Source organism: Populus trichocarpa, chromosome 17, assembly GCF_000002775.5.
Source record: "Populus trichocarpa isolate Nisqually-1 chromosome 17, P.trichocarpa_v4.1, whole genome shotgun sequence".
NCBI classification, from domain to species: domain Eukaryota; kingdom Viridiplantae; phylum Streptophyta; class Magnoliopsida; order Malpighiales; family Salicaceae; genus Populus; species Populus trichocarpa.
The window spans coordinates 4,912,564-4,938,449 of record NC_037301.2 but is presented as its reverse complement, the minus strand read 5'-3'; the positions used below and the strand labels follow the sequence as shown (position 1 = coordinate 4,938,449).

The following is a 25,886-nucleotide window of genomic DNA, read 5'->3' as shown; positions in this document are numbered from 1 at the left end:
AATGATAAAATTGAATAAAAATAAACAAAAAATAAATAAATATCAACTCAAATTAGCATGACAAACATGTAACACATAATAAAAAGTGATCGAATCTAAGTTAGCCCAAGTCATGAGATCATTATAACCTAAAAAAAAAAATTAAAGTAAACACAATGCCCTTTTATATATATATATATATATATAAAAAAAAAAACTCAATGTCGAACAATAAAATTAAAAAAAAAAAAACAAATTTCAACCTATGATAACTTTTCAAACATGTAAACCATGTCATTAGATACTATACATGAAAAAAATCAAGAAACATAATCTTCTCCAAGTAATCGAATATTAAAGGATTAAATAAAAAAAAAATTCAATTATACAAAAGAATCCAAAACTAAAAATAGCAATTAAAAAATAAAAATAAAAATAAAAATAAAAATAAATTAAAGAACAATTATAAATTTTCAATCGAATGTGAAATTTAAAAGAAATCAAGTGAATAAAAGGACAAAAAACAAATTAGAATAATAAAAATCAAATTAGAAAAAATAATATATCATAAATCTACATAATTATAAAAAACAAATATGAAAGGATTAAAAAAGAAAAACCCTAATATTATTTTTAAATTTTTTGCTTCCAAGAATAAATCAATAATCTCACCGTGCATTCAAGATTGAAGGCAATTGATATTTCTTGTCAAGGATAAAAAAAAGTAATTTCACTGTAAAAAAGGTAATTTCACTGTCAAAGCCAAGTACAAAGAAATAATTTTACTAACGAGTATAAAATTCAGCGTTTGGAAATCACCCTTCCGTTTTGGTTTATTTTTAATAATATTTATGACAGCACGAAAATGTAATGCAGAGGAGTAGGTTTCTGACCTCAAGAAAACGATGAGCTCTTTTTCATAATGTAAGGAATGATTTACAACATCTTATCCTGGGAAGATTCCTCTTGTACAAAGTAGATGACTTTTGGTCACCATTCCTTCATCTTTACTTCCTGTGCATTTACATCAAAATGTTTCATATTGGGACCCAACAGATTCATCATGTCCGTACGAAGACAGCTAGAAAATCATCAAGAACACAATAATGCAGTTCTGATTCATCTATAGCATTGAACTCAGCAACTTGTAGCCATGTGCCTAACACTGGGAATTGGGGGGGGACATTAGGACAGCAACAAACAGCAGCAAGATAACCTACAGAACAACTTGTAGAATACCAAACAATATATCCTTGACTAACAGACACAGATGCTTGCTTTGCCAAGAAGCAGCTACTCCTCTACCAGCTTCAGGACCACAAGAACACTAATGGAGGATAAAAGCTCCTCAAGAAGAAGGGGGGGAAAGGACGACATAGACTCGTCCAAAATCTCCACTCAAGATGCAGGATAATCATATGCAAAGACAACCACCACCATGCACTGAATGATAATAACTACTAATTAGCACAGACCCTTCCAACAGAAAATTGCTGACTATGAACTGAACCCTTGCAGGATTAAGGACACAACAATTCCACTAGGACTACAGTCCCTGAAAGAGCCAAAACCCAAGATACCTCTCCAAACAACCTGATCATGATCCCAGAACCAATAAAAATCAGATATTGAACAACAAACGGCGGATTATAATTATGAAAGCAAACCATAAACACCCCCACTCAGAATAACAAACACTCAGCTCTCCTTTAAAAGAATACAAAATACTGTAATGACTTAGCAAAGCATAGCCATCTTCCTCTCAAAATCTGCATCTCAAAATCTCCCCAAAGGAAATCAAAAGAAAGAAAACTTTTCATCTCACTTCTAAGAATAAACACAGAAAGGACCCTCACCAGGATTTGAGATACCAGACAAATCCTAGAGGAAAGATCTAATCATGTTGCAGCATATCTAGTTCCTGAAATTAAAAGTAACAGCAGCCCGCCACTTTGTCCCCCTCCCTCCATAAACTTGACTTTTCTAGAGCTTCAAAACACATTATATGATGGGGAATTCTCTAATCAGCTAATAATAAGTCACCACGTCCAGTAACAATGTCACACTCCAGCAAAAGCCCAAGGAACCACAAACCAAGTGAAATATGAAAGAGACAAGGGTATTAATTTAACATGAATACATAGACAGGTTCTCTACCTCAAATCTAGATTACCTGTTGTTGATGCAAGAAAACAAAATGAATATGAAAAATCAAAATCAAAATCAATGTACATTTCCCACAAAGTCAGAACACAACTTTCACATTAGCAAACATTAAAGGAGAACATCAGCATTCTACTGCAAACATATTTTGAGCATTGTAAAATAAAATAATGCAAAGGAGAAAGATTAGTACTTGCTTTGTTAAACACAAAGCAACAGCCTAATATAATGCTAACAAGTCAAACAAAGTCTACATGAAACCACAAGCACTGTAATTATAATTCAAAAAACAAGCTCTAAACCAACCTACATTACATAACATCAGCCATCTAGTGCTGAATATTAAGCATAACCTTAGCTTCAGTCTGCTCCTCCATCAATGAATCACTAGCATACTTGCTCAACAACTCCATTTTCTTCTTCTCCAAAACCATCCTCTCAATCTCCTTATCGTCTGGCAACGGAACATGCACAACAAACTCTCTCTCCTTTTCCTTCCTCTCAATATCCTCTCTCTCCCTCTCCTCCCTCCTCTCCTCCTCCACCACATCCTCCTCCTCCTCAAACAAAACCTCTGCTCCAACACCAACTCCAACACTCACAACTTCCTTGGCTCCTTTCCTCGCTTCCTTCCTTATTGCCTCCATCCTCTTCCACTCCTCCACCGCACGCATTCTCATCTCTTCCTCCGCAGGACCTTCAACCTTCTCCAATATCCCATCCTCCTCGTCCCTATACCCATAATAACTCGCGTCAATCCTCTTGTAAATATCATACCTCGTCCGCCTCTTTCTCAGCTCCGGCGGTTTCTCAAACAACTCCCTGACACCCGGCAACTTCTTCGCCGCACCAAAATACCTATAGCCAGGCCCACGCCCGCTAGGGTTAGGCACATCAATAATATTTCCTTCCAAATCCGTCATTTTAGCAGAATGTTTCGCATAATTAGGACCGCCAAGCTCAACAATACGGCGTTCCCAATGCGATTTCTCGCGTATTAACTTGTTGATTTCGTCGTTTAAGTCGCGGAGGCGGTGTTCGCCGAGACCTTCGTTTTGAATCTCGGCGACTTTGCGGCCGATTTCGCGCATGATTTGCTGACGCCACCTGTCGGCTTCGGCGAGGTCGCGGCATTCGGAGGCTAGGTATGGACGGCGTTCTTTAGGTTTCTTTTTTTCTTCGGCTTTTAGTGTTATGAATCGATTGAGCATCGACTGAGCTTTCTCTTCGTTTCGTGCCATCTTGATGTTGAATTTCTTTTGACCTAATTTTTTAAACAAAGTTTTGCGCTCTGAATTCTGATACACACAAACGGAGAAGAGCAGAAGCCAGTGAGTAGAGAGAGACTGCAATAAATAACATATGCTCGCACCGCAGACGACGTCCTATTACGAAGGGGACACGGTTAAACGACGTCCTGTTCTGTTCATAAGGCAACGATGTCGTATTGTTAAAAAGAATGCCAGTGTTTTATATATATATATATATATATTCAACTGCCAATCCTAATCCTACCGTCTGTTATCATTTCCTTAATTGTAATTTTATTGGACTTTAGGATTTGAAATTATGGGGGAAAGAAGACTTAGGTTCGTTGCTTTTATTGATTTCATGAGTTAATTTACTTTCTTTTATCGTAATATATTGTAAATACACCAATCTTAGCTTTGTACATTAAATTTTAAGATTGGATACATACCACCGATGAGATTTAATTTTAATTCACTTATATTATAGATATCAATAAATATCATGTATGATTTGTTTTGAAAATCAATTTTCAAGGCTCATTTATATAAATTTTTGAAATAATTACAAAAAAAACCTTATATATTTTGATTTATATTTCACTTTTAATCTAAGATATAAAAAATTATAGTTTATCTCTTAAACTTTATACACACAATAACACTTAACGTCTTAAAAAATTAACAAAAAGCTATATGATTATTTATAAATTTACTATTATATTCATTTTAATGACTAAGAAGCCATTGGAGCATAAAAATAACAAAATTACAACCATAATTTATAATTACAATGATATCATCCATAATTTCTTGAACATAAATTCTCTTTAGATATTTCATCAAACAACTTTTAGGCATTATTTATGTTTTTTTTTTCTATTGTATTCGGAAAGAAAGGAACTAAAGAATTCATAATAGTATTGCATATAAGGAAATAACACAATTCATTCATTCAAGAAATATACTTTTAGATCCATCCAATAAAACTCAACAAAACAAAAACAAGAATAAAAATAGAATTCATTAACAACTTTAAAATTGATCTTTTCTAGCATGTTGATTTTTACTTTTAGATCCATCCAATAAAACACAACAAAACAAAAACAAGAATAAAAACAGAATTCATTAACAACTTTAAAATTGATCTTTTCTAGCATGTTGATTTTTACTTTGTTGGTATCTATGAAATTAAGTCTAAGTGTGTTGTTATTGAGGCAATTAATTTTAAGAAGTATACGAGGAGATATAGAGGTTGGATCCTTATAATAATTAAGCACATGATAACTAGCTTCCTCCAAAACTAAATATATACATATGAGAAAAGATGGTAAAAAAATAAACATAATTAAAATGTTAATACTAACATAATGGCTTATAAGAAATCAAGAAAGCACATGTTGCTTAGCAATTAATGACCTCAAATCATAACCACTCAATTTATTTCTCGACTTTAAACAGCATAAAGATGACATATGAGAAAAATAATCATCTCAAGTAAATTGTACCCCCTTACTAACAACTAAACAAAAACAAGAAATAACACATATAATAGGTTTTCGTCTCTGATACTCGTACTAAGAGATTAATTATATAAAAAAAATGAAGATCTTGCTTTAGAATTTGCATTTCTGTATGGGTGTGTTGTGTTTTTAGAGAGAGAAAGATGCAGAAAGAAATCGCTTTTAGGAGAGAGAAATAACATGAAAAAATTATGCAGATTTACATTTATTATATATGTGGGCAAATGTGTGTTTTTATCTAATTTGATTTTTTTTCATTGACTATAAAGGCAAACCATAATTTCTCAAATATTAGATTGAAAATGAAAATTAGACTAAAGTATAGAAGGTATTTTTTGTAATTATCCTTCTTGTTTTGTTGAATATCAAGTTCTAATGACCTAGGTTACTAGATAAAAGATGGCAATATTAAGAATAGACTAATTATGAAGAAGATAATATAATTAGAAGAAATCTTTTAATTTTATTGAAGAACACACTTGGATATTATATAGTCTTACAAAACAAACTAAAACAAAAAAATAACAACCCACATCTAACAAATCCTAATAACATGGCATAACTAATTCAATCAAACAACCATGTCTTAACAATGGAGATTTATTGTCTTAGTGGTTTGTTACCATTAACATATGTGTAACATCCAGAATAACAAATCCTAACAATTCCTTCTTTAAATTAAATGTTATAAGAACTCAGTTTATATCTATCAAAACAAACTCCTCCTTCAAGAAAATATCCAGCTAGGGTGATTTAGTCATTACATTAGTCAGTTGTTTCTATGTGCTATAATGCACCAACTCCACTGTACCATCCTTTATGAGTTCTCAAATGAAATGGAAGCGTACATCTATACACTTGATATGACTATGCATTACTAGATTATTTGAAAGTTTAATTGCAGAGCTATTGTCACAATGAATAATAGTTGATTTGCTTTGATTTCAATCTAGCTTTTCCAAGCTGGGTCCAACTTACACACTCTTTCATATTATAAATCAAATTTGTGCCTTAAAGGTTCATAACATATCCTCATCAAATCTTTTTTTGTAAATAGGTTTTTGAATTTATGATTAAAGTTGTTAACAAAATGTTAGGCACAATACCGATGGTATCCTATAGGTTCATGTTAAATTTCTACTACATATACTTGTTAATATGATATTATACATATACTTGTTCTATCACCTATAACGTATCTCTATGAGAAAAGTAAAAACCATCTCCAATTATAATTATTTTATTCATCAATAATTGTTAAAGTTAAAGGGAATATCAAATTATGTGCATCAAAAGCAACTACAATCAATAATTTAACATCATATAACCCATGCAAATATGTGTCATCAATACTGATTAGTTGCCTACAATATTTGAAACCTTCAATACAAGGCCTAAATGACCAAAAAAATCTCTCAAATACCACTGTACTATCATAAAGATTTTTTTTATGAGTTCAATCAATAGTTGTTCAAGGATTTGATTCTTTTATTGCCAACAACAACCTTGGTAATTTTCTAAATAACTCTCCATATGAACCAAATAGATACTCAAACACCTTCTGTTTTGCAACTCATGCTTTGTCATATGATATTTTATATTTGTAATGTAATTTTATTTCATCTTGAATGCTTGCAATCATCATTGAAAGATCATTCATCACAAGGGTTAATATAACATTAACAATAACATTTGCATCGAGTTAATGATGATTTTTTTGGATAAAGGTCGAGGTATATATATGCGATCTTTTTAACTTTTTTTATTTATTTTAAATCTCAAATGAATTCGATCTTTATATGATATCCTCCATGTAAATATCACGTATATTCAGGTGCTTGCACATATTATAATTGAATAAAAATCGAGGTTGGCCGTTGAACTCAATATTTAAACGAATGTGCAATGTGCCACCGTTTAACTGCATCAACTAAATCATTTTAACTACCGAATTTCTGTCCAACTCTAAAACAGATCCTCCTAGCAAACGTCTATGACTAAGTGCCCAATCATAAAAAACAAAAAAAATGTAAACCTATAAGCATCTCTAGTTTTAGGAACAGAAGAGAGGTATTAAGTTATCATCAACATTATCATCAACATTTATCATCTCATTCAAGTCTAACATCTCATCAACTTCATTGTCACTAGAATCAAAATAGTGAAATCTATGTTGATTTGCTAATGGATTGTCAAATATTGTATTATCAATCCTTTGTAGCAAATCATCTAATAATAAAACTGTTTTTCTCTTTACTAACTTATTTTGAAGGACTAGCAGATTGTGATGCACTTATACCTATTCGACTAGAAGTTAGGGCACAAAAATAATTTGATCAACTACTCACACACAATATCATTATATTCAATAAACTTTGGATAAAAGAATCAATCATTATCTTAAAACTGTCATTACATACAATTGGTACATGATAATACCGATGTTTACTAACTTGACACCTTCAAGTTATATCAATGTCAAAATCATTATAATTCCACCAAGTCCATGACAAATATTTTTATTTTATTTTTATTTTTGCATTTGACATGCCTAAATTATCATTTAACAGAAAACTACTCTCGTCATTGTATGTCATACTACTTTTCACATCAAGAACAAAAGTTCCATCGTAATGATATAATATAAAGATGTTATAAGACATTCTATATAAAAAAAATATTTAATAATTAAATATAAAACTCATATATTTAATAACAATTTAATATATTTACTTTGCTTGTATGAGTAGAAAGTTCTGGAGTGGTGACGATAACAATGATTTTTTAAGAGAAAAACATTTTAAGGTTAATTACTCATATAGTGATGAAAAAAATAAAATAGAAACTAAAGCAAAGCAAATAATGTGCTAAAAATAAGATTTCAAGTAAAGCATGCGCAAGTTCTTATTAAAAGTCCTGCGAAGTAGTGTGATTATTATGTATAGAAATTTGAAAGAAAATATTAGGGAAAAAAAGTAGACTTCATCAAATTCGGTTAATTACTCACCATTTAATGGTTAGATAGGACTCCTTAAGAGTAATATCAAGAGATTTAAAGATTAGGGACCAAAGTTAAATATTAATAAATATATAGGGACTAAGATTATACTATACTCTCAAGTCAACACGTCAACACCTATATATTTGCTCCCTTGGTGACGGACACCAAGATACCCACCTAAAACAAAATCAAAATAGATTCAATCGCCCGCTAATTTCGTTCTTTTCTTTTTCTTTTTTATTCTAACCCTTCATATATTATTATTACACACACATTAAAGACATGATCAACATTTGTCTGTGTCAGTTTAGTGGTGGTTGCTGCTTTGGTGAATCCGATGACTACTGCCACAGTGCTTTCTGTGTCTTCCTTTCCAACGAATCCAATGTCAACGGTTTCTTCAACTTTTTGCTCTCATTTTGGTGGTACTGATTTCGGTAAAAGGCATGCTGCTTTTCAATTCTTGGTCCCTCATTATAATTTCAAGAACTCCAAGATTTTCCATAAAAGATTCAGTAATGGGCTCTCTTCACGTCGAGGATTTCGACTTTCTTGCGAAACCAAGGTAATTCATGTACCCTTTTGAATTTAGCTTGTATAGAAACAAACATATCTTGTGATTTATTTTTTTTTTTGTGGGTTCTTTACGTGATGTTTTATATGTGCAAACTCGTTTCTTTTCTTTTGTATTCAGGTGTGAATTTCTGTTATGTTCTTAAGAATTGTGCTATTATTAGATGAAGTGATGCCCATCACTCTTTAGCTTTTGTTTTTAGCTGTTAACAGCTGATTTGTCTTATCAGTTATGTTCTTGTTTTTTTGGTATGATTGAATATTTGGAAATAGTTATATTTCTGACTAGATAAGCTGTCAAATGGATTGGGAATAGGAGATTGTTCGAGGAATTTAGGTTGGAAATATTTGTTCTTGCAAGAAATTCAAAGTGTAATTGAGATTTTAGGCCAATTGGGATTTGCGGAAGTTGTGGATTAACTGTGGTCCAGGGTCTCAACTGTTTTCTTGGAATGTAGGTCCTTCAGTGCTCATATGTCATGACAGCACTCTAAATATATCTTATTACATAACTGTGCCACCCGCTCATCAATGTCATTCTGATTTCAATGGTTGCCTTCAAGTCTGTTGGCCTGAATTTTTCTCTGCTGGTGGACCATTTCATTATTTTCTAAACATTTGCGGAATAATATTTGCGTATTTAATTTTCAACTAATTAGACACCAACTTTTTTGGTGAGGAACTTCTGTTTTTGAATGATTTTTCTATTTCTTGTAGTTATTGTGACAACAACATAGTACGTTTTCCATGGGTATTTACTTCATTGGTCATGTGGGTATGGCAGCATTATCTCTTTACCCGGACAAGGCAATTTCAATTGTGGAAAAGTGGCCTTGTGAGTTGAGAAATTAAACGAAGAGAAACCAGCTTCCTTAATGCTCTCCCTTAATATCATGTCATGAATATGCTGTTTTTTTGATTAATGAAAAGGCTTTCGCTCTCGTCAATTTGTTTTTAGTTTAAAGTTTATTGTATTCTCACAAGAAATATGATTAGGAGTGCTTAGGTTTATGGGTTTTTTTTTTCTTATGATTTTTCCTTTAGACAGAGGAGATTAAGATAAGAAGGTGTTCACCTTACCTAGAAAGGACCCTAGTTTCCAGCAATGGTGCCTTGACCTCTGATGATTGGAGAGCTGTTCCTGACATTTGGAGGTCTTCAGCTGAGAAATATGGTGATCGGATTGCAGTGGTGGATCCATATCATGATCCACCTACAAGTTTGACATATAAACAGGTAAATTTCCAATATAAATTTAGTTTGTTGTGATTATGTATCTCCTTGAGAAGCACGTGAAGCAACAATTTGTGTCCTCAGTGTAACTTATGTTCTTTCTACACACAGCTCAAGTGATTGAATGTATCCAAAAATCACTTTCCAGTATAGTGCTTGGAGCTATAAGATTATGAACTTAATTCATAACAAATTTGAATTGGTGCAATATATGTCATGTTAGCTATATGACCCATATCAGTTCTTTGACTACATTTATATGCACTGCTGAGATGCATGCTTTTTACATGATTTTAAGTCAGCTTGGAATTTGCAGACACAAACATGGATACTGTGCTCCAGTATGGGTGTGTTCTTTTACTTGAGGATATTTGAAACTTTTATGGTTCATTGAGATGAGGTTGAGCTTTGAAAAAATGATCAAGAATCAGGGAAATCATATTTTTTTTGGTCGAGCACTAAGAAAATATTGGCAGTGTTATTAAAAGTTTCCTGGGGACTATCGATCATTATTAAGCAATATGGATGGATGGTGGTCTCTTTGGTCTGATAGGACCATATCAAATCTCAACAGACTACTCTAGTTCTGGAGTTCAAAATATGATGCACTTATAATGATTTATGTACACTATACATCAAATGCTTTACTTTTAAATTGTTAATGGTCTTACTTCTTAATCCTCTTTTAAAACACAAATATATTGGAAGTGCTCTCCCTTCAGCTCTCTGCATTTTTCCATTTCCACAGTAAATCGTAACAAAATGAGGTAAATGGATGAAGTTAATTGTTATGATGTAAATGATCTTACAACCTCAGAAAAATTGGGCTGGTAAGAGAATAGGTCCTTTCCCACAACTAGGTTCCAGGTCCTTATACTGAATAAATTTTTCATTAAAAGATACACGCTCCATTTCTATGTTAGAAAAGAAAATAACATAAATGTTTCTGCGTTTGATTCTATATTTGTTTTATCTATAAGTGAGTTGCTTGCTATGTATGATACTTGATCTATATGCGTACAATATCACTGTTATTTGAAGAAAAGAGTACACATTGATTCCATTTGTTGTAATAAATTGTGAAGGTTTGTTCCTGCTGATTGGTCTGTACCATATTTTGAATTGGACCCTTGTTCTTTGCCTGATATGGAATGAAAGTTCTTTCATGTTCTTGGAAAACAAGTTAATTTGATTAAATTAACTGCTTTCTCATCAAACAGTTCCTTTTCTTTCAAAATTGCAGTTGGAGCAGGAAATTTTGGATTTTTCTGAAGGCTTGAGGGTTATTGGAGTTAAGCCAGATGAGAAACTTGCACTTTTTGCTGATAATTCATACCGGTGGCTTGTTACAGATCAAGGTACCTTGCAGTTTAAAATATGTTTTCCTTATTGCTAAAGTCAGTATTTCTTCCTTATCCTATACTTTTCTCTTCCCCCATCCCTTATGGTTTATGTCTTAGCATTTTCACTATGCAAGAGCATTTCAGTTTTACCTTTAAGAGGGTTATTGCCACTAGCAGGATGTTTTTGGCTAGTGTTTGTCATTGTTCGTAATACCGGAGTAAAGAACTCAAAATAAAATAATTTGACCCTTTTCTTTATTACCACTACAAATCATTTGCAAGGAAATGGATAATTGTAATTTGCAATCATTGAGTACATGAAACTTTTGAATAGCCACTTTCTGGTATATAATATTTCAATAGCCGCTTTGAGCCTTTCCTAAAGGCTTAAAAATTCTTTATATATATTAAGATGCCATAGTGCTCCTAAAACGTAAAATGTGACAGATTTAGAACCTTTGAACATTTTTTATCGAACTTTTTAATCCATATGTGCCAGATTTTTTTTTGCCTTGAACAAATCATGGATTCAACAATGTTCTTGGGCCCAGAGAAACTGGGAAATTCATTGTTAAAATGCTGCCTGTACACATGGATATCATTAAAATAAAAAAGAAGCCTGAATGTCCAGGGTGTTTAATTGTGGAAGGGAAGAAGGTGTTCCATTTTGCAGTGTCCATGTGCTCCTCTTTGAAGAATCTTTGTTGGCTTATTATTTCATTTGACGCATAAAGTACAATGATGCATGGTAGTCGTACCTTTAATTTTCTATATATCTTATTGATATTTGTCCTAGGTATGATGGCCATGGGAGCAGTTGATGTGGTGAGGGGATCAAGATCATCTATTGAAGAGCTATTACAAATATACATTCACTCTGAAAGGTTTGCAAGAAAACCTTCCATTTTATGTATATCATTTCTACATTTTATACATGGATGATAACTGAGGATGGTTAAGTGTTCATAGATTAATTGTAAGCCAGTTTAGTTTTTTGTAGAAGCTAAGGAAATGTGTATACAGGATTTCGATACTCCTCCTGCCATTTCCTTAATTCTGGGGGTAGAGCTTGTAAGTTAGGGGCTTTAGGATTTGAAATTACGGGGAAAGACTTGGGCTTATGGTAATGCAACTATAGGATATAGAAGATAAAGAAACAAATGACACATTGATAGGAAAAATAAAAAATGAATAAATTTGTATTTTGGTTAGTACTTGGCTCAGAGTATTAACTTTCAAGTACTAAGATGAGAATAAAATGGTGTCTTTGTAACTTTATTCTGTGACCCCCGCTAAGCTACTGAGCTTGTGCTTTTCTACAACTGGCTGGACTTGTCATACACTAAAAAAATTTGTCGATTTGGATTGGGTCAGACAAGGTTGGTTTTGGCTGGCAGTTCCATAAAACACCAACAGACACACTTGCCTAAGATGCATTGAATGTGTTTTAATCAATGATATTCGAATTGCTGTGATAATGGTATTACAATTATTTTTCAAGAGTTTCAGGATTCCTTTTGTATTCAATCTATGATTGCACTAGTGGTATTGCTGATTTTCTGAATTATTACTACAGTGTTGCACTTGCAGTGGACAATCCTGAATTGTTCAATCGAATTGTAGAAACATTTTGTTCCAAGGCAGCTCCCAGATTTGTCATTTTACTTTGGGGAGAGAAGTCACACCTTGCCATCAACAGAATGGAGGGCATACCTATTTTCAGTTACAAGGAGATTATAGATTTGGGGCAAGAGAGCTGTAAAGCTTTCTCAGACTCCGATGATGCGAGTAAGTTGATCAATTTGAAAATAATTATGAAGAGTGTATATATGTATTATGTTACCAATCATCTAGCACACTTCTTCCTGTGAGATCCTTGAGTTTATATTTTAAATCCCCGTTTCATATTACATGAAGAGGTTTTCTTGTTGGCTGACTGCTGTTAACGCTTGACTACTTAAAGCATCTTATATGTTGTAGGGAGAATGCCAGAATATTTGAGAAAACTCAAACGCTGAAACAGTTTTCCTTTATGCCTGGATCATGATGCAACCCATAACCAGTTAGGTAGATCCATGTGTATCAGACAAAATTTCCATATATTTTTCATGGTTCCAAGCTTGTGCAGTTGAGGTATTTGTTAGGATGGAAACAAGAATCTAATAATGAATTCAATTGCCACGCTGCTCAGATTGGCTTGTTAGTATGTTTTGGTCATATTAGAAGCATTAGTGGTGATTTTTATGCTCAAAGTGGCTTTACTTTCTATTTAGCCGATCATGCATATGCAATACATCTGTAGTTTTTGTGTTTGTGCATGTGCAAGCCAGTTTGTGGATCAACGAGGCTAAGAAAACTGTCTCTGTCACTATTGTTCATCATGTCATCATTGTTCACGATATTACAGAGTTACAAGGAAGATGTAAACTTTTATATCACTTGTCAAGCAGTGATTGCATCATTGTGCTGCTTTTAGTGGAGGGTGTTGTGTTCAATTTATATAGCTCACCTGCCTGTCCAGTTTAGTGTATGTTACTGTGAAATACATATAAAACACAAAATAAACTTTATATTATTTTTTTGCGAAATAATATAGTTCTATACTAGTTGAAAAAAAAGAAGGGAAAAAAAGAACAACACCTCACTTTCCTTTGATTGATTATCTTATGAATTTTCTATTGATAATGATTGCAGGGCAGCACTATAAATATGAAACAATAAGCTCTGACGATATTGCTACACTTGTTTATACTAGTGGAACCACTGGAAATCCAAAAGGTGTCATGCTTACTCATAAGAATCTGCTGCACCAGGTTTGTAGTTATTCTCTATCTTTATGCTTATTTCCTTTATTCGTTTAACTTTTGGTTGATGTTCCCTGCTCCAAATTATTCTCTTGCAAATCTTCTTTTCTAATGATAAATATATATATATTTTTAATCCTAGCAAAGAACTAATTCTCAATTCTACTCTAGTGTGTACACTTAATAACAGCGATAAATCAGAGAATAGAGGAAAACAATATGTAAAAAGAGCTATTCTTTTCCCAGATCATTATCTGCTGAGCTCACCTTTCCTAATAACCTTGCACTGTACAACTAGCCTCATCAAGCATGCTATGATATTCCCTTGCACTCAATCCTTTGAAGGCACATTAATCTAGGAAGCTGAAAGGAGCTCCTTATTTTAATCCTATTTTGCTTGTCTTCAAGAGAAATCCTTGTTTCTTCAACGAATATTCATTTCTCATGCCCCAAATTCAAATTCAATTCTTTAAAAGTCCACCTTCTTCATCAAACCATTCGAAGGAGATCAATGGTTAGAGATTCAATTGGGATCTAAATCCAGTCGAACCATTACACTGTTACAGTATATCATTGTGCATGTGTTGCTATTTCGTTTTGAAGATGTACAAGGTTTATAGGAGCTGTCCTGTCCTTTATCTTTATTGATATTTCATGGTATCCAATGAACACAAGTTCTCTCAATGTCAGTGGAAACAAACGAACATGTAAATTTCCTTCGTTGTTTGGCCTCTTTTACTTGGAAAATTTTCAACTGCTACACTGAATTTGGAAGAGCAAGCCAGGAAAAAAAAACTGAGATTCTCATCTACTGAGAAAAATCATTATGGGTGAGAATGTGGTCATCAATATATAAAAGAAGAATGAGGCCATGACCATGACATAGACAAACAAACATGAAAGAATCCACAAGGCTATATCGGAACCCTTTATCAAAAATATAGTGAGGAGACCATCTTTTCGTTGTGACATGCTCTTCAGATTTATGGCTTCATAGGGGGCCTTTGGTTGACTGAGAATGACAACGGCTTTCAAAACTAAGTAGGGCCCTTTGAATTGGGTCTTTAGTTACAGTTGAAATCAAAAGTTGGTTACCTTAATGTTGAGTCCATTAACAATTTCCTTTGTTTTCCAGATAAATAATTTGTGGGATGTTGTGCCTGCTCAACCTGCAGACAGATTTCTGAGTATGCTTCCACCTTGGCATGCATATGAGCGAGCTGCTGAGTATTTCATATTTACACATGGAACTGAGCAAGTATACACTACTGTCAGGAATTTAAAGGTATTAACCTTTCGAAATGATACAATATCTTATCAGTTGCCATCACTCACTGTATAGGCTGTTCATTTTTACTATGGTTTAATTGCAATGAATTTTACTCATAGGTTGATCTGCAACAATATCAGCCACATTACTTGATCACTGTTCCTTTAGTATTTGAGACTCTTTACAGGTTTGTCCAGTGTATTTTATCTTTTTTTTTTTGCTGCAAGTCCAGTATATTACATCAATCTAATGCATCGCTACTTGGAGAAATTTGTAGGGTTTTGTTTTGCTTGATACTTCACATGGAAACTAATATTTCATTTATTAAGGTCAAGAAACTTGCAAAAGAGAAAAAAACTACCTATCTAGTGATTGTAAAAATATCATCTAAGCCACTGGTTGCCAATGTATTAAAAGATCGATCCAAGTAAAATAATGGATTTCAATGAATATTCAATACATTTTATGCGATCTAACTTCCAATCTTTTACAGAGAATAGAAAGGGAGAAGGCAGACCCATCCTAAGGATTACCACTTAATTTGGGTCAAGGATTTGTTTGAAGTTGATAAAATATCATTGGAAAGCATCATGTTTCTATGAACTTAAAATATGTACATTTTTATATATGTACCACACACACACAAACACCCATTGATTTAGCATGTTTCACACATGTTTTAAAGTGTCTGCATACCTTTTAGTGTTTCTTTATCATCCGAATAAATTCTCCATGTGAAAGATTCCTGAGCATTTATTAAATAAAATAGACTTTGTTTCATTATGGCTTTTGATTTGAATAATGCAGCAATCATTCTTTGGGATATTTTTTGTTTTATTTGTCTTTTTAATTTTTTTCACTGGAGCTATGATCATTGAATGGTCACTTTGCAATATATAAAGCAGGATTAGTTTTCATACTGAATTGCTGACTTGGGATAAAACTGAAATATGACTCACTAGCTACTTAAATTAGCCGTGGGTTTGATTGCTAATAAGTCTAAGCCATTCTTGTATTCTGAAAGGCAAGGGTAGGTGGATGTGGGGGAAGCTTACATATAAAATACTATTTCTTTAGAAGTAAAGAATTAAAGCAAGAAAGAAGGAAGCTTTAAAGAAAGAAGCTAAGAATTAAAAGCAAAGAAAGGGAAAAGCCAAGAAGAAAAGAGAATCCAGGAAGGGAAAAGTCAGCCATTTTTTATTTAATCATAAAAAAATGATCGTAGTGTCAAGAAAATCACATATAAATAATAAAACCCTAATCATAATCAATTTGGGCTTAAAACCTACTAACTAATAAAAGTCTAATAAAATAACATAAATTGAAGTCCAATAATAAAAATAAATATAATCTGATAATTTGGGCTTGGATGAGCCCAATCTTCCAATCCAATAACACAAGGGTTGGGCTATCCTCCATCATTATAGATCATACGGACGTGTGAATCATGTCTTGGGTCTAATGTTCTCATCAACTCTCCCGGGGTAGGAAAAACTCGACCCCGTCGGGTATAGGTCAAGGCGGCTCCGATAATATTCCCAAAGATCATGATCAAGCTTCTGTGATGTCTCTTTGATAATTCAAGTACAATATGAATCTGGTCATCTAGCTCATGTATTGAGATTCGCTGAAGTTCACCATCCCTGAAAAAAACAACTTGTGCATCCAAAGTTACATTAATATGTTCCTTTTGTGCCAAAGATAAGGATAACAAGGAAGAGATTTCAAAAGGATAACAAGGAAGAGGTTTCAAAAGGATCACCAGTGATAGGCTGTTGTGTTTTATATATAACAAGGTCTTTCATGTCAAAAGTAGAGCTCTAATATCAAAGTTGAGTGACAGTTTAATGGCATAATTATTTGACTCAATTATTTGCAACACTTTGAATGGTCTAGCTCTACTTGCAATTTATGACCGATTTTCAAAGGACACCATTCAAGTCTAATTTGTATCATGAAATAATCTCCAACATTAAGTTCATCATGATACTTATGTAAATCAGCTCGAAATTTGTATTGTTCATTACTTACTTGAACATGTTTTATGATCTCAACATGCAAATTATAAACTCTACATGCAAAAGACTCAGTTGAATCAGACATTTTAGAGTAAGGAGACAAGATTTACAAGCTTTCTAGGTTCGTAACTATGAACACTATATGATTGAGGGTGTGGAGTGGAACAAGCATTATTTGAAGCCTTATTAGATATAGTCTGGACATAACCTAGTAATTTGGGCTTGGATGAGCCCATTCTTCTAATCCAATAACACAAGGGTTGGGCTATCCCCTGTCATCATTGATTATACAGACATGTGAACCGTGTCTAGGGTCTGATGTTCCCATCATCATCTCTTTGACAAGAAGCCCAAATTCTTAATTACTAAGGAGAGGTTGAACTAAGTGCAACCCTTCTAAAAAATTTGCAGCTTCATGTTTCTTCTCTTTTACCATTGGATTTGCTGTGAGCAGCTTATGTTATTGAATCATGAATTGCCTGTTTTGTTTTGTTGTACCATATGCTCTCCTCCTGGTCAGGTGAATTATTTTCTTATTCATGTGTTCCTCAAACTGTACAGTGGGATACAAAAACAGCTTTCTACAAGCTCCGCTCTTCGTAAGATTCTTGCATTTATGTTCATAAAGATCAGCTTGACATACATGGAGATGAAAAGAATTTATGAGGTTTGATAGTTTGAAATTGTATGCCTCTTTTATTCTTCACTCTATTTCCTATATTTTCATAGCATGTAAATAAAAATTTGTTAGGCTCCAACTTTATTACGTTTCCATGTATTTTTTAAGGATGATTAAGTCACCTCTTGATTTTGTTATATTCAGTTTTAACATTTTTTTTTTGTCTTGTTATGAGGAGATTTACTTTTTGATAAAAGATATGTATAGTTACCTCTCCAGTAACCCTCACTATATAATCAATTCAATTCTTTTTATTATATAATTGAATCAGTGGAACAAATTCAGATATACCATTGCTACCATCTGCTTCCAAGTTAATATTGCTCTTTTGACTCTTGCATGATGTAACTGCTTCTCTTGTTACCATAGAACTGCTCAAGCACACTGGCATGCACTGCTTCATACACTGAGTGTCAGAGAATTTCATGAAATCCAGTGGGAGCCTGCCTATTATTTTTGGCTCTGCTCTACACTTAAATGCTTCCATAGGATGTGATCTTAAAACATGCTTTGCATGCAGTACACAAACTGATCTAGCCGCTGGTTTCCTGGACCAAATTTTCTTGATGAAAGAGGCTGGGTGCCAATAATTCATGGATCCATGTCTAGATATATTGCATGTTGGATGCTCTTTGGGCTCTTCTGAATAACATTTCTATTTTCCCTGCTTCAAATTGATTAACACCTAGTTTCATGCTCAATATATTCCTTGCTTCAATTTCGATCAGGGTTGTGAATGAGACCTACTTTCCCACTCAATTTGCTGCTTAATTGAATTTTATTTTCTTTGGCAGGGAACTTATCTTGTGAGGTCTAGGAAGGAACCACCGTATTTTGTTTCAATGCTGGACTGGTTATGGGCAAGAATCATTGCTGCAATATTGTTGCCAGTACATATGTTGGCTAAGAAGCTTGTTTACAGTAAAATTCACTCAGCAATTGGAATAAGCAAGGTTTATCTAATAAGTTCTTGTTTGACTTAATGCTTCATTATAGCTCTCCTTTATCTGATAGAACAATTTTTCTTAGACCTCTCCACTTGGTTCTTGAAAAAATGATATTGAGTTGATGCCAATTCTGAAACAATTTATTCGATACTTGAAGATGCATTTGATGGCTTTGAACTGATTCCCTCATCCTAAAAATAAATGATGCCAGCTAGACAGTGGATATTTTCCTTTGAGGCTGTGATGATTATTTTTTTTGGTCACTGTTCAACAAGAAATATCTATTATGTTGTTGAACTCCTTTTTGCTTAAATATATACATGGATCTTTTTTAGCACTTAGAAATATCTGCAACCTTGCAGGCTGGCGTAAGTGGAGGTGGTAGCTTACCTTCACATGTTGACAAGTTTTTTGAGGTCTGATGCTTATTACTCTTGACTGGTTAAACAAGATATTTCTGATACTGTCTCTTATAGAACTCCTACATGTGCACAGGCAATTGGTGTTGTAGTGCAGAACGGATATGGTATGACGGAGTCATCTCCAGTTACTGCTGCTCGACGACCTAGCAACAATGTAAGATACATCCATTATTTTAGATTGTTGAAACTCTTGCACCTTTTCAATAATCCCAAAATTTATAGGTGGAATCATGGAGAGAGACCTATAGCACATCAGCCCCATACACTATGTCCTAGAAATGACATCTTTGCTGTCTTATCACATCAGTTTGGAGTGGTTATGCACTTCTAGCTGTTCACTCGTGTTAATTTGTCCTCTTTCTTGAATGTGGTACAGATGGTTAAAGACGGATTTCTTTTTTTTGCCCCCTCTCTTATATTCTCCACAGTCTCTCTGAACTTACATTAACCAACATCTGCAATTCAGCATTTGCATGTATCTTCTTTTTCTGTTTCCTCATAGGCTACTTTCAGTCTATTTCCTTACCTTTTGAATCATATATATCTACCATTAGCTTGCATGGATGTAATGCTGTTGTGAATTTGAATTTTGAAGGTTCTTGGTTCAATTGGGCTTCCAATTCGGCATACAGAATTTAAGATTGTAGATGCTGAAACTGGCGAAGCTCTTCCACATGGCTCGAAAGGGATTGTAAAAGTTAGGGGGCCACAAGTGATGAAAGGCTACTACAAGGTAATAATTGCTTCAAGAGAAGACAGTTTATTAATAGCAACTGGAAGGAATGCTTTGATGTTTAATGAAATAGTTTGATAACATTTTTCCTTTCTGTGAAACATCAAAAAATTAAGCTGACTCATGATATCATATTGCACGCAGAATGTTCTCTGAGGTTCTGAGTTTTATATAAACTATTCTGCTTGATATACTTTCAAATATTGATCAATTCAGGTTGCCCTCTGCTCAGGGTTGGGATTTTAGTTTTGGATACAAGTAGAGTAAACTGGGGTTTATTTGGGGGCTGAATTGGACTGTTCAAAGCTGTCTGATCAGTATCCACAATTTCGAATTTTCCAGCAATACTATTAAGTTGGTTGATTTGATGCTTCTTTAATTTCAATTCTTGAGAGTCTCTGTAAGAACTTCATGATTTTTGTGCATTAGGGGTTCCAATGGAGCTTAACACTAAAAACATTGCAAACTTGTTATGAAACATTATTTAACATTGTCTTTGAAATTTTGAAGCTTATTTTGATTTGTTGGATATTCTGAATTCTTGTCTCTTTATACATGTGTAAGACTTGTGGTAAAATATATTTTAACCCATAAGAAATGAGGACTTTGTAATTCTGCAAGAAAAGCCTCACTAGCTTCTCAGTGAATATTTTTAATTAAGACTGTACTTAGTTCAACTAAAGTTAAACTACGCTCCTCAATCTAAATACTGCAACCCGTGTCTGAATAGCATATCCCTACATACAAAACTCCCCATTTTTTAAAAAGTTTTGTAATATTGTACTACTAACACAAATAATATAGCTGAATCCTGTTAAAGTACTCTTTTGACATATAGAACCTTTGACCTTTTCCATCCTTGATCTTTTTTGGCTGGCTTAAAGAATAGGCATGATTAATCCATGAAAACACAGTGTACTAGCTAGGACACTCATCTCAAACCGGGTCTCTTCCTTGAAAGTTGGGTTGGGGGGGGGGGGGGGGTGGTAATGTAATGGCTTGCCTCAGAACAGTGTCATGAATCATGTTGATGAATTAAAAGAGGACTTCAAACACATGGGATATGCTATGTTTCACCAGGAGCACCAAAAATCCAAAAAAGGAAAAAAAAAAGGGTCTAGCTTTGAAATGTGTTCTTAGCTCACTTACTAAGAACAGTGCTAGTTCTATCTCTTGTGCACAAAGAAGTGTAGTTAAAGGATGTGAGGACCTTCTATCATTCATAAGCAGTCGTAAATACAATGAGTCTTGCGTTTGTTTAGGGACAGAGACCAACCATTCTGCTGTCAATGGCCTTAAATTTGAGAATTGATCTGTTGTCATGTTGCCCATCCTACTTGAGTCCTTTTTCCTGTTTTTGGTAGTAAATTACTTGTTACTCTTTTATGCCATGGTAGTGATAGTTCTTTCTGATCTTCAGTAAAAAATATAATGGTTGTTGGCATATATTTGCAATCATTAAATATGTTTCACTAGCCTATTTTCTTGGATTAAAAAATTCCTGTGAGTTTACATAACAATCATCGTGATGAAAATAGATAATATACATCTGAAAATGCAGTTGCGATCATCATCATGGTTTGAAGATGAATAGTATGAGTTTGGATTGTGAAACTAAGATTCCCATTACAGTACACTAAAAAGCATTATTATTCAAGTTGTAAAATTTTGTTTCTGATGCTTTCAATGTGTAGTTTGTATTTAAATTGTTGTGTCAGGATACTATTTCTTTCTCACAGTTTTAGTTAATTCAAGTGACACATTTTTACTAATCTTTGACTAGAATCCATTGGCCACAAAGCAAGCCGTAGATGAGGATGGTTGGCTAAACAGTGGTGATATAGGTTGGATAGCTCCTTACCATTCAAGAGGGCGAAGCCGTCACTGTGGAGGGGTTATTGTTCTTGAAGGCCGTGCTAAGGATACTATAGTTCTTTTGACAGGTATACTGGAAGCATATGGCTTTCCTTCTATACCACTGCTATGACCACAACTCTCTTTCTCCTCTCTCAAAAGTGACAAGTGTGATGCTAAAAAAAATAGCGTGAAAATATTTTATGGTCTCTAGATAAATGCATGAGATTTGACCCTGTTGTCTTACCATTTCTCATTTTATCTTCTATAAATTCATCTAGAGATGTTAGTAGTGTTAGCAGCGTCAAAAAGTTCCATTTTTTCCATGAGCATTGCTTATTTCAATCTTCTATTTAATTGCTTCTTTTTTTGTAGTGTACCTTTTCCCAATCTACAGATAATTACCAAAATATAACAACGTTTTTGAGTAATTATTATGCTCTTGGCTGTGGTACTGAGTTTCATTTTCTTCTGAATGGAGATATAATATTGCATGGGTATTGCCTTTTCCCATGAACAAAAATACTCTATCTTCATCATACTCAGGTTTTCTTTTCCAGTGTATCATTCTGCCTATCAAGAGTATCATAAATTCTACTTCTGAACTTGTTTGGAGAAAATATAGGTGAAAATGTTGAGCCCTTGGAGCTTGAAGAAGCTGCAATGAGGAGTAGTCTTATTCAACAGATTGTTGTTATTGGCCAGGTTTGTTTCAATGATCATTTTCCTCAAGTCTTGAGCACCTTTGGGCACATTTCAAATTTAGTCCTCACCTATGGTTTTCCATTCGTAAGTTGGTAGTCTATATATATACTATCATAAATCGTTTGTAGGATCAGCGTCGTCTTGGAGCTATAGTTGTTCCCAACAAAGATGAGGTACTAGAGGCTGCAAAAAAGTGGTCCATTGTAGATCCAGATGCCACTGAGCTGAGTAAGAAACAGATCACCAGCCTGCTAAATGAAGAATTGAGGAAGTGGTAACACTCTTTTACTTATTAATCTGAATAATCTGATCTATAAAGACATTTTGTACAGTTCTTATGGTAGTTTAGAACAAAATAAAAGGATACTGTGGGTGCAATGGAAAGACAAGGGAGTTTTGTGCCAAGAGAGGTGGTGGTGCAAAGTGATGGAAGATGAAACATTACACTTGTGATATTTTCCTGCACTTGCAATCTGCGTTGGGAAATTTTGAGGCTAGAGTGGGATCAAAAGTACAGGGGATGGCAAAGAAAAAATGTAGAAATTGATTTCATTGCTAGAGATTTTTAAAGACTTTACTTTCCTTCATATCTTTCTTTTATCACTAACTAGTTTAAGAACAAACTAGTTTCTCAATCATTGCTTCAATTTGGGGATTGCCCTTATGTTTTCCTTTGATTCGGTTGTTGTGGGGATTGCTTCTTTGTTTGTGCATAGCTATGCATTTGTGTTTATTAAAGCTATTTATCAGGTAGTTCTCTGTTCCTTTATAATAGATGCAATAGTCTTGGAGTATTTGGAAAAGAATTGAATTTATTTCTATCATGTACTAATCATTGTTCAATCCCATGCTCTTACAAGCAGGACATCAGGGTGTTCTTTTCAAATTGGACCAATCCTTGTTATCGATGAGCCTTTTACAGTAAGTTTCCCACTTGAGTCTAGTGGCACTCCCATTCAGGCAACATCTGCCATTTTGCTCAATTACATATTTTATATTGCAGATTGATAGTGGCTTGATGACCCCAACGATGAAAATCCGAAGAGACAAAGTTGTAGCACTATACAAAGAACAGATAGCCGATCTCTACAAGTAGTTGATGTATCAAATGCGTATACGAGGATGATGAATATGGAAAAGCATTGTCTGAAGCCCTCATTAAGTAGACACAATGTGTGCCTGTACATGACCTGCAATAACTGAGTGTCAAATGGGCAATAAACTGGTTAGAACAGTTTAATCTGTGAATAATAAACTGTCCACTTCAGTGATGATACTCATTGGAATGAAATATTTTTGATACCGGCTTAAACTGGTGTTTCCAGTTGTTGATAATTAATACCAAGAGCATCTAACCTTTTCACATGCGCTTTGCTTTTGTTTTGCCAAATAATTTTTTTTTTTAATATTCTGCCATGTGAAATATACTGTTATGGTTCATAAGAGAAGTGAAGGCTGCTGCTAAAAGCTGATTCAATAAGACTGGTAACAAGATTGACGGGAACTATCCACACGTGATTCATCTGCTGAATGTGGTAGTTGACAGTTAGAGTAGTCAGAGCAGTTAAGATTGACATGCGAATTAGTTAATTTGATAGAAGAATAAGCAGCTTGTGTATATAAGCATTGTAAGCATTTTCATGGAAGACAAGTAATAAGATCAAAAGTAACATTTAGTCTCTCTTTTCTTCCATTTTCTTCCTCTAAACTTTCTTCTAAGTAACTTGTTAAGGTCTAACCTTGACAATTGGTTTCAGAGCCTATCCAAGGCCGAGAACCAACTCTGACATTGTATAACTCATGTAATGGTGGAAAACAATAATGTGGAAGCAGTTGAAAAGCATTGCAGGAAGCTTGATGAGCAGATGCAAGAAATTCATCGGGAACTGTGGGAATCTATAGCTGATGATTAACAAAGATGGCAGGAATCTTTGGTTGAGTTAAATAGCGATGGTTGGAACAAAATAAGAAAACCGAGCAACTCAACTTGCAAATGGAGGCATTGACGAATCTTTTTCAATCATTCTTGGCTAGTCAGGGAGTTGGAAGGGAGACTGATACTAAATCCAAGGGGTTCATGACTAACCAAGTGAATGGAAGGGAGATGGGGGTTAATGTGACGTGGGGAAATTTGTTTCATATATTTGGTATAGTAATGTTTGTTGTATTATTTCATTAATGGTTAATACATTTTAGGTTTTAAAGAGTCTAAGATGTAATTTAGTAAATTAAGTATAATTTTTAATTTGATAGTTGAATCAAGTTGAAATTTTGATAAAAGATTCTAAATATTTTATTTTTTATTGGGTTAAAATTTTATGATGATTGAAGATCATAAAGACCTTCAAATAAGATTTATAAGTTAACGTGCATGATTGTTTTTATTTATCTTATTATATTTAGATTCTTTTTCATATTTAGGTTAGGACTTTTAATTTATTTAGTATTTTACTATTTAGAAATCCTAATGCTATATGGATTCTATTAATTAGATAAGTTTTAATTAAAAATTATTTCATATAAAGGATTTTAGTTTTAATTAGGAATCATTTCCCATCAAAGATTTTAAAACTAATATAAATAGGGAAATCTAGTTTATTTTGAGAATAAGATTATTATTAAAACTTTTAATAAAACACTAGATAGTTTTTTTTTCTAAATTTCTCTACAACTGTAACCTTAGAACTTGAGAACCCTAACTTTTAACCATACTTTACACCGTGTTAATTGGTATCACAGCAGGTTGGCCTCTTTGATAGACAAAGACGGTAGCAGCCCACTCTGCAATGCAGGAGTGGAGGCTCTTTCCGTTGCTGTGTGGACTCAGGAGCAAACACTAGATCGTTTGGAGCAAACCATAATAGATCTAGATTGGCTAATGGATAACGCAAATAAGAATCATGAAGAGGAGAAGAACTTGCCTAGAGACTCACCTCGAGGCGGACCAAACCTATTCTTGAATTTGATGAGATTTCGTTCTATGATGAGAGATTTTTTAAGAAAAGATTTATTAAGTGATTGACAGAGTTGAAAGCTTACTTTTATTTCAAAAAGGTTCTTTATCATTAAAAAGTAGGAATTGTCGCACAAAAACTTTCTTGAGGTGTTAGAGAATGGTAGTTTGAATTTTTAGACTTTAGAAATCATATTAGCATGCCTTTAATTTTTTCTTGGCAAGATTTTAGACAATCATTAATTTTGGAGTTTCTACAAGATGATTATGAAAAGATTTTATATTGGGTAGAAAGTAAATAGATTATTGTTATTTACCTTATGTTAAACTTTCTCGAAAGGCAAGGAGGAAAAACATGGAGGAGTTTGGTGAAAGCAAAAGTTCAAAGTTATCTAATCATGTTGAAGATAACATGACCAAAGAGGGTGTTGATAAATAA

The 25,886-nt window shown here is 33.6% G+C and overlaps 2 protein-coding genes across 3 annotated transcripts; one reads left to right on the top strand and one right to left on the bottom strand.

The window, feature by feature from the left end:
- Positions 1-2,221: 2,221 nt before the first annotated feature.
- On the bottom strand, positions 2,222-3,519 carry LOC18107108 (uncharacterized). The gene has a single exon (XM_024589308.2). The coding sequence runs from the start codon at positions 3,381-3,383 to the stop codon at positions 2,472-2,474; it is 912 nt and encodes a 303-aa protein (XP_024445076.1). The 5' UTR covers positions 3,384-3,519; the 3' UTR covers positions 2,222-2,471.
- Positions 3,520-8,087: 4,568 nt separating this feature from the next.
- LOC18107107 (probable acyl-activating enzyme 16, chloroplastic) lies at positions 8,088-23,806 on the top strand. 2 transcript variants are annotated; one of them, XM_024589339.2, is made up of 19 exons: positions 8,349-8,478; positions 9,204-9,321; positions 9,531-9,722; positions 10,963-11,077; positions 11,859-11,946; positions 12,639-12,850; positions 13,757-13,875; positions 15,002-15,151; positions 15,256-15,323; positions 17,716-17,821; positions 18,628-18,786; positions 19,143-19,196; positions 19,276-19,356; positions 19,798-19,935; positions 21,719-21,878; positions 22,415-22,494; positions 22,623-22,768; positions 23,358-23,415; positions 23,498-23,806. In XM_024589339.2, exons 1-19 carry the CDS (start codon positions 8,360-8,362, stop codon positions 23,588-23,590), a joined length of 2,256 nt encoding a protein of 751 aa, XP_024445107.1. In that variant the 5' UTR covers positions 8,349-8,359; the 3' UTR covers positions 23,591-23,806. The 2 variants fall into 2 exon arrangements, with proteins under 2 accessions (XP_006373098.2, XP_024445107.1); XM_006373036.3 differs by lacking the exon at positions 9,204-9,321 and having other exon boundaries at positions 8,088-8,478.
- Positions 23,807-25,886: the final 2,080 nt, after the last annotated feature.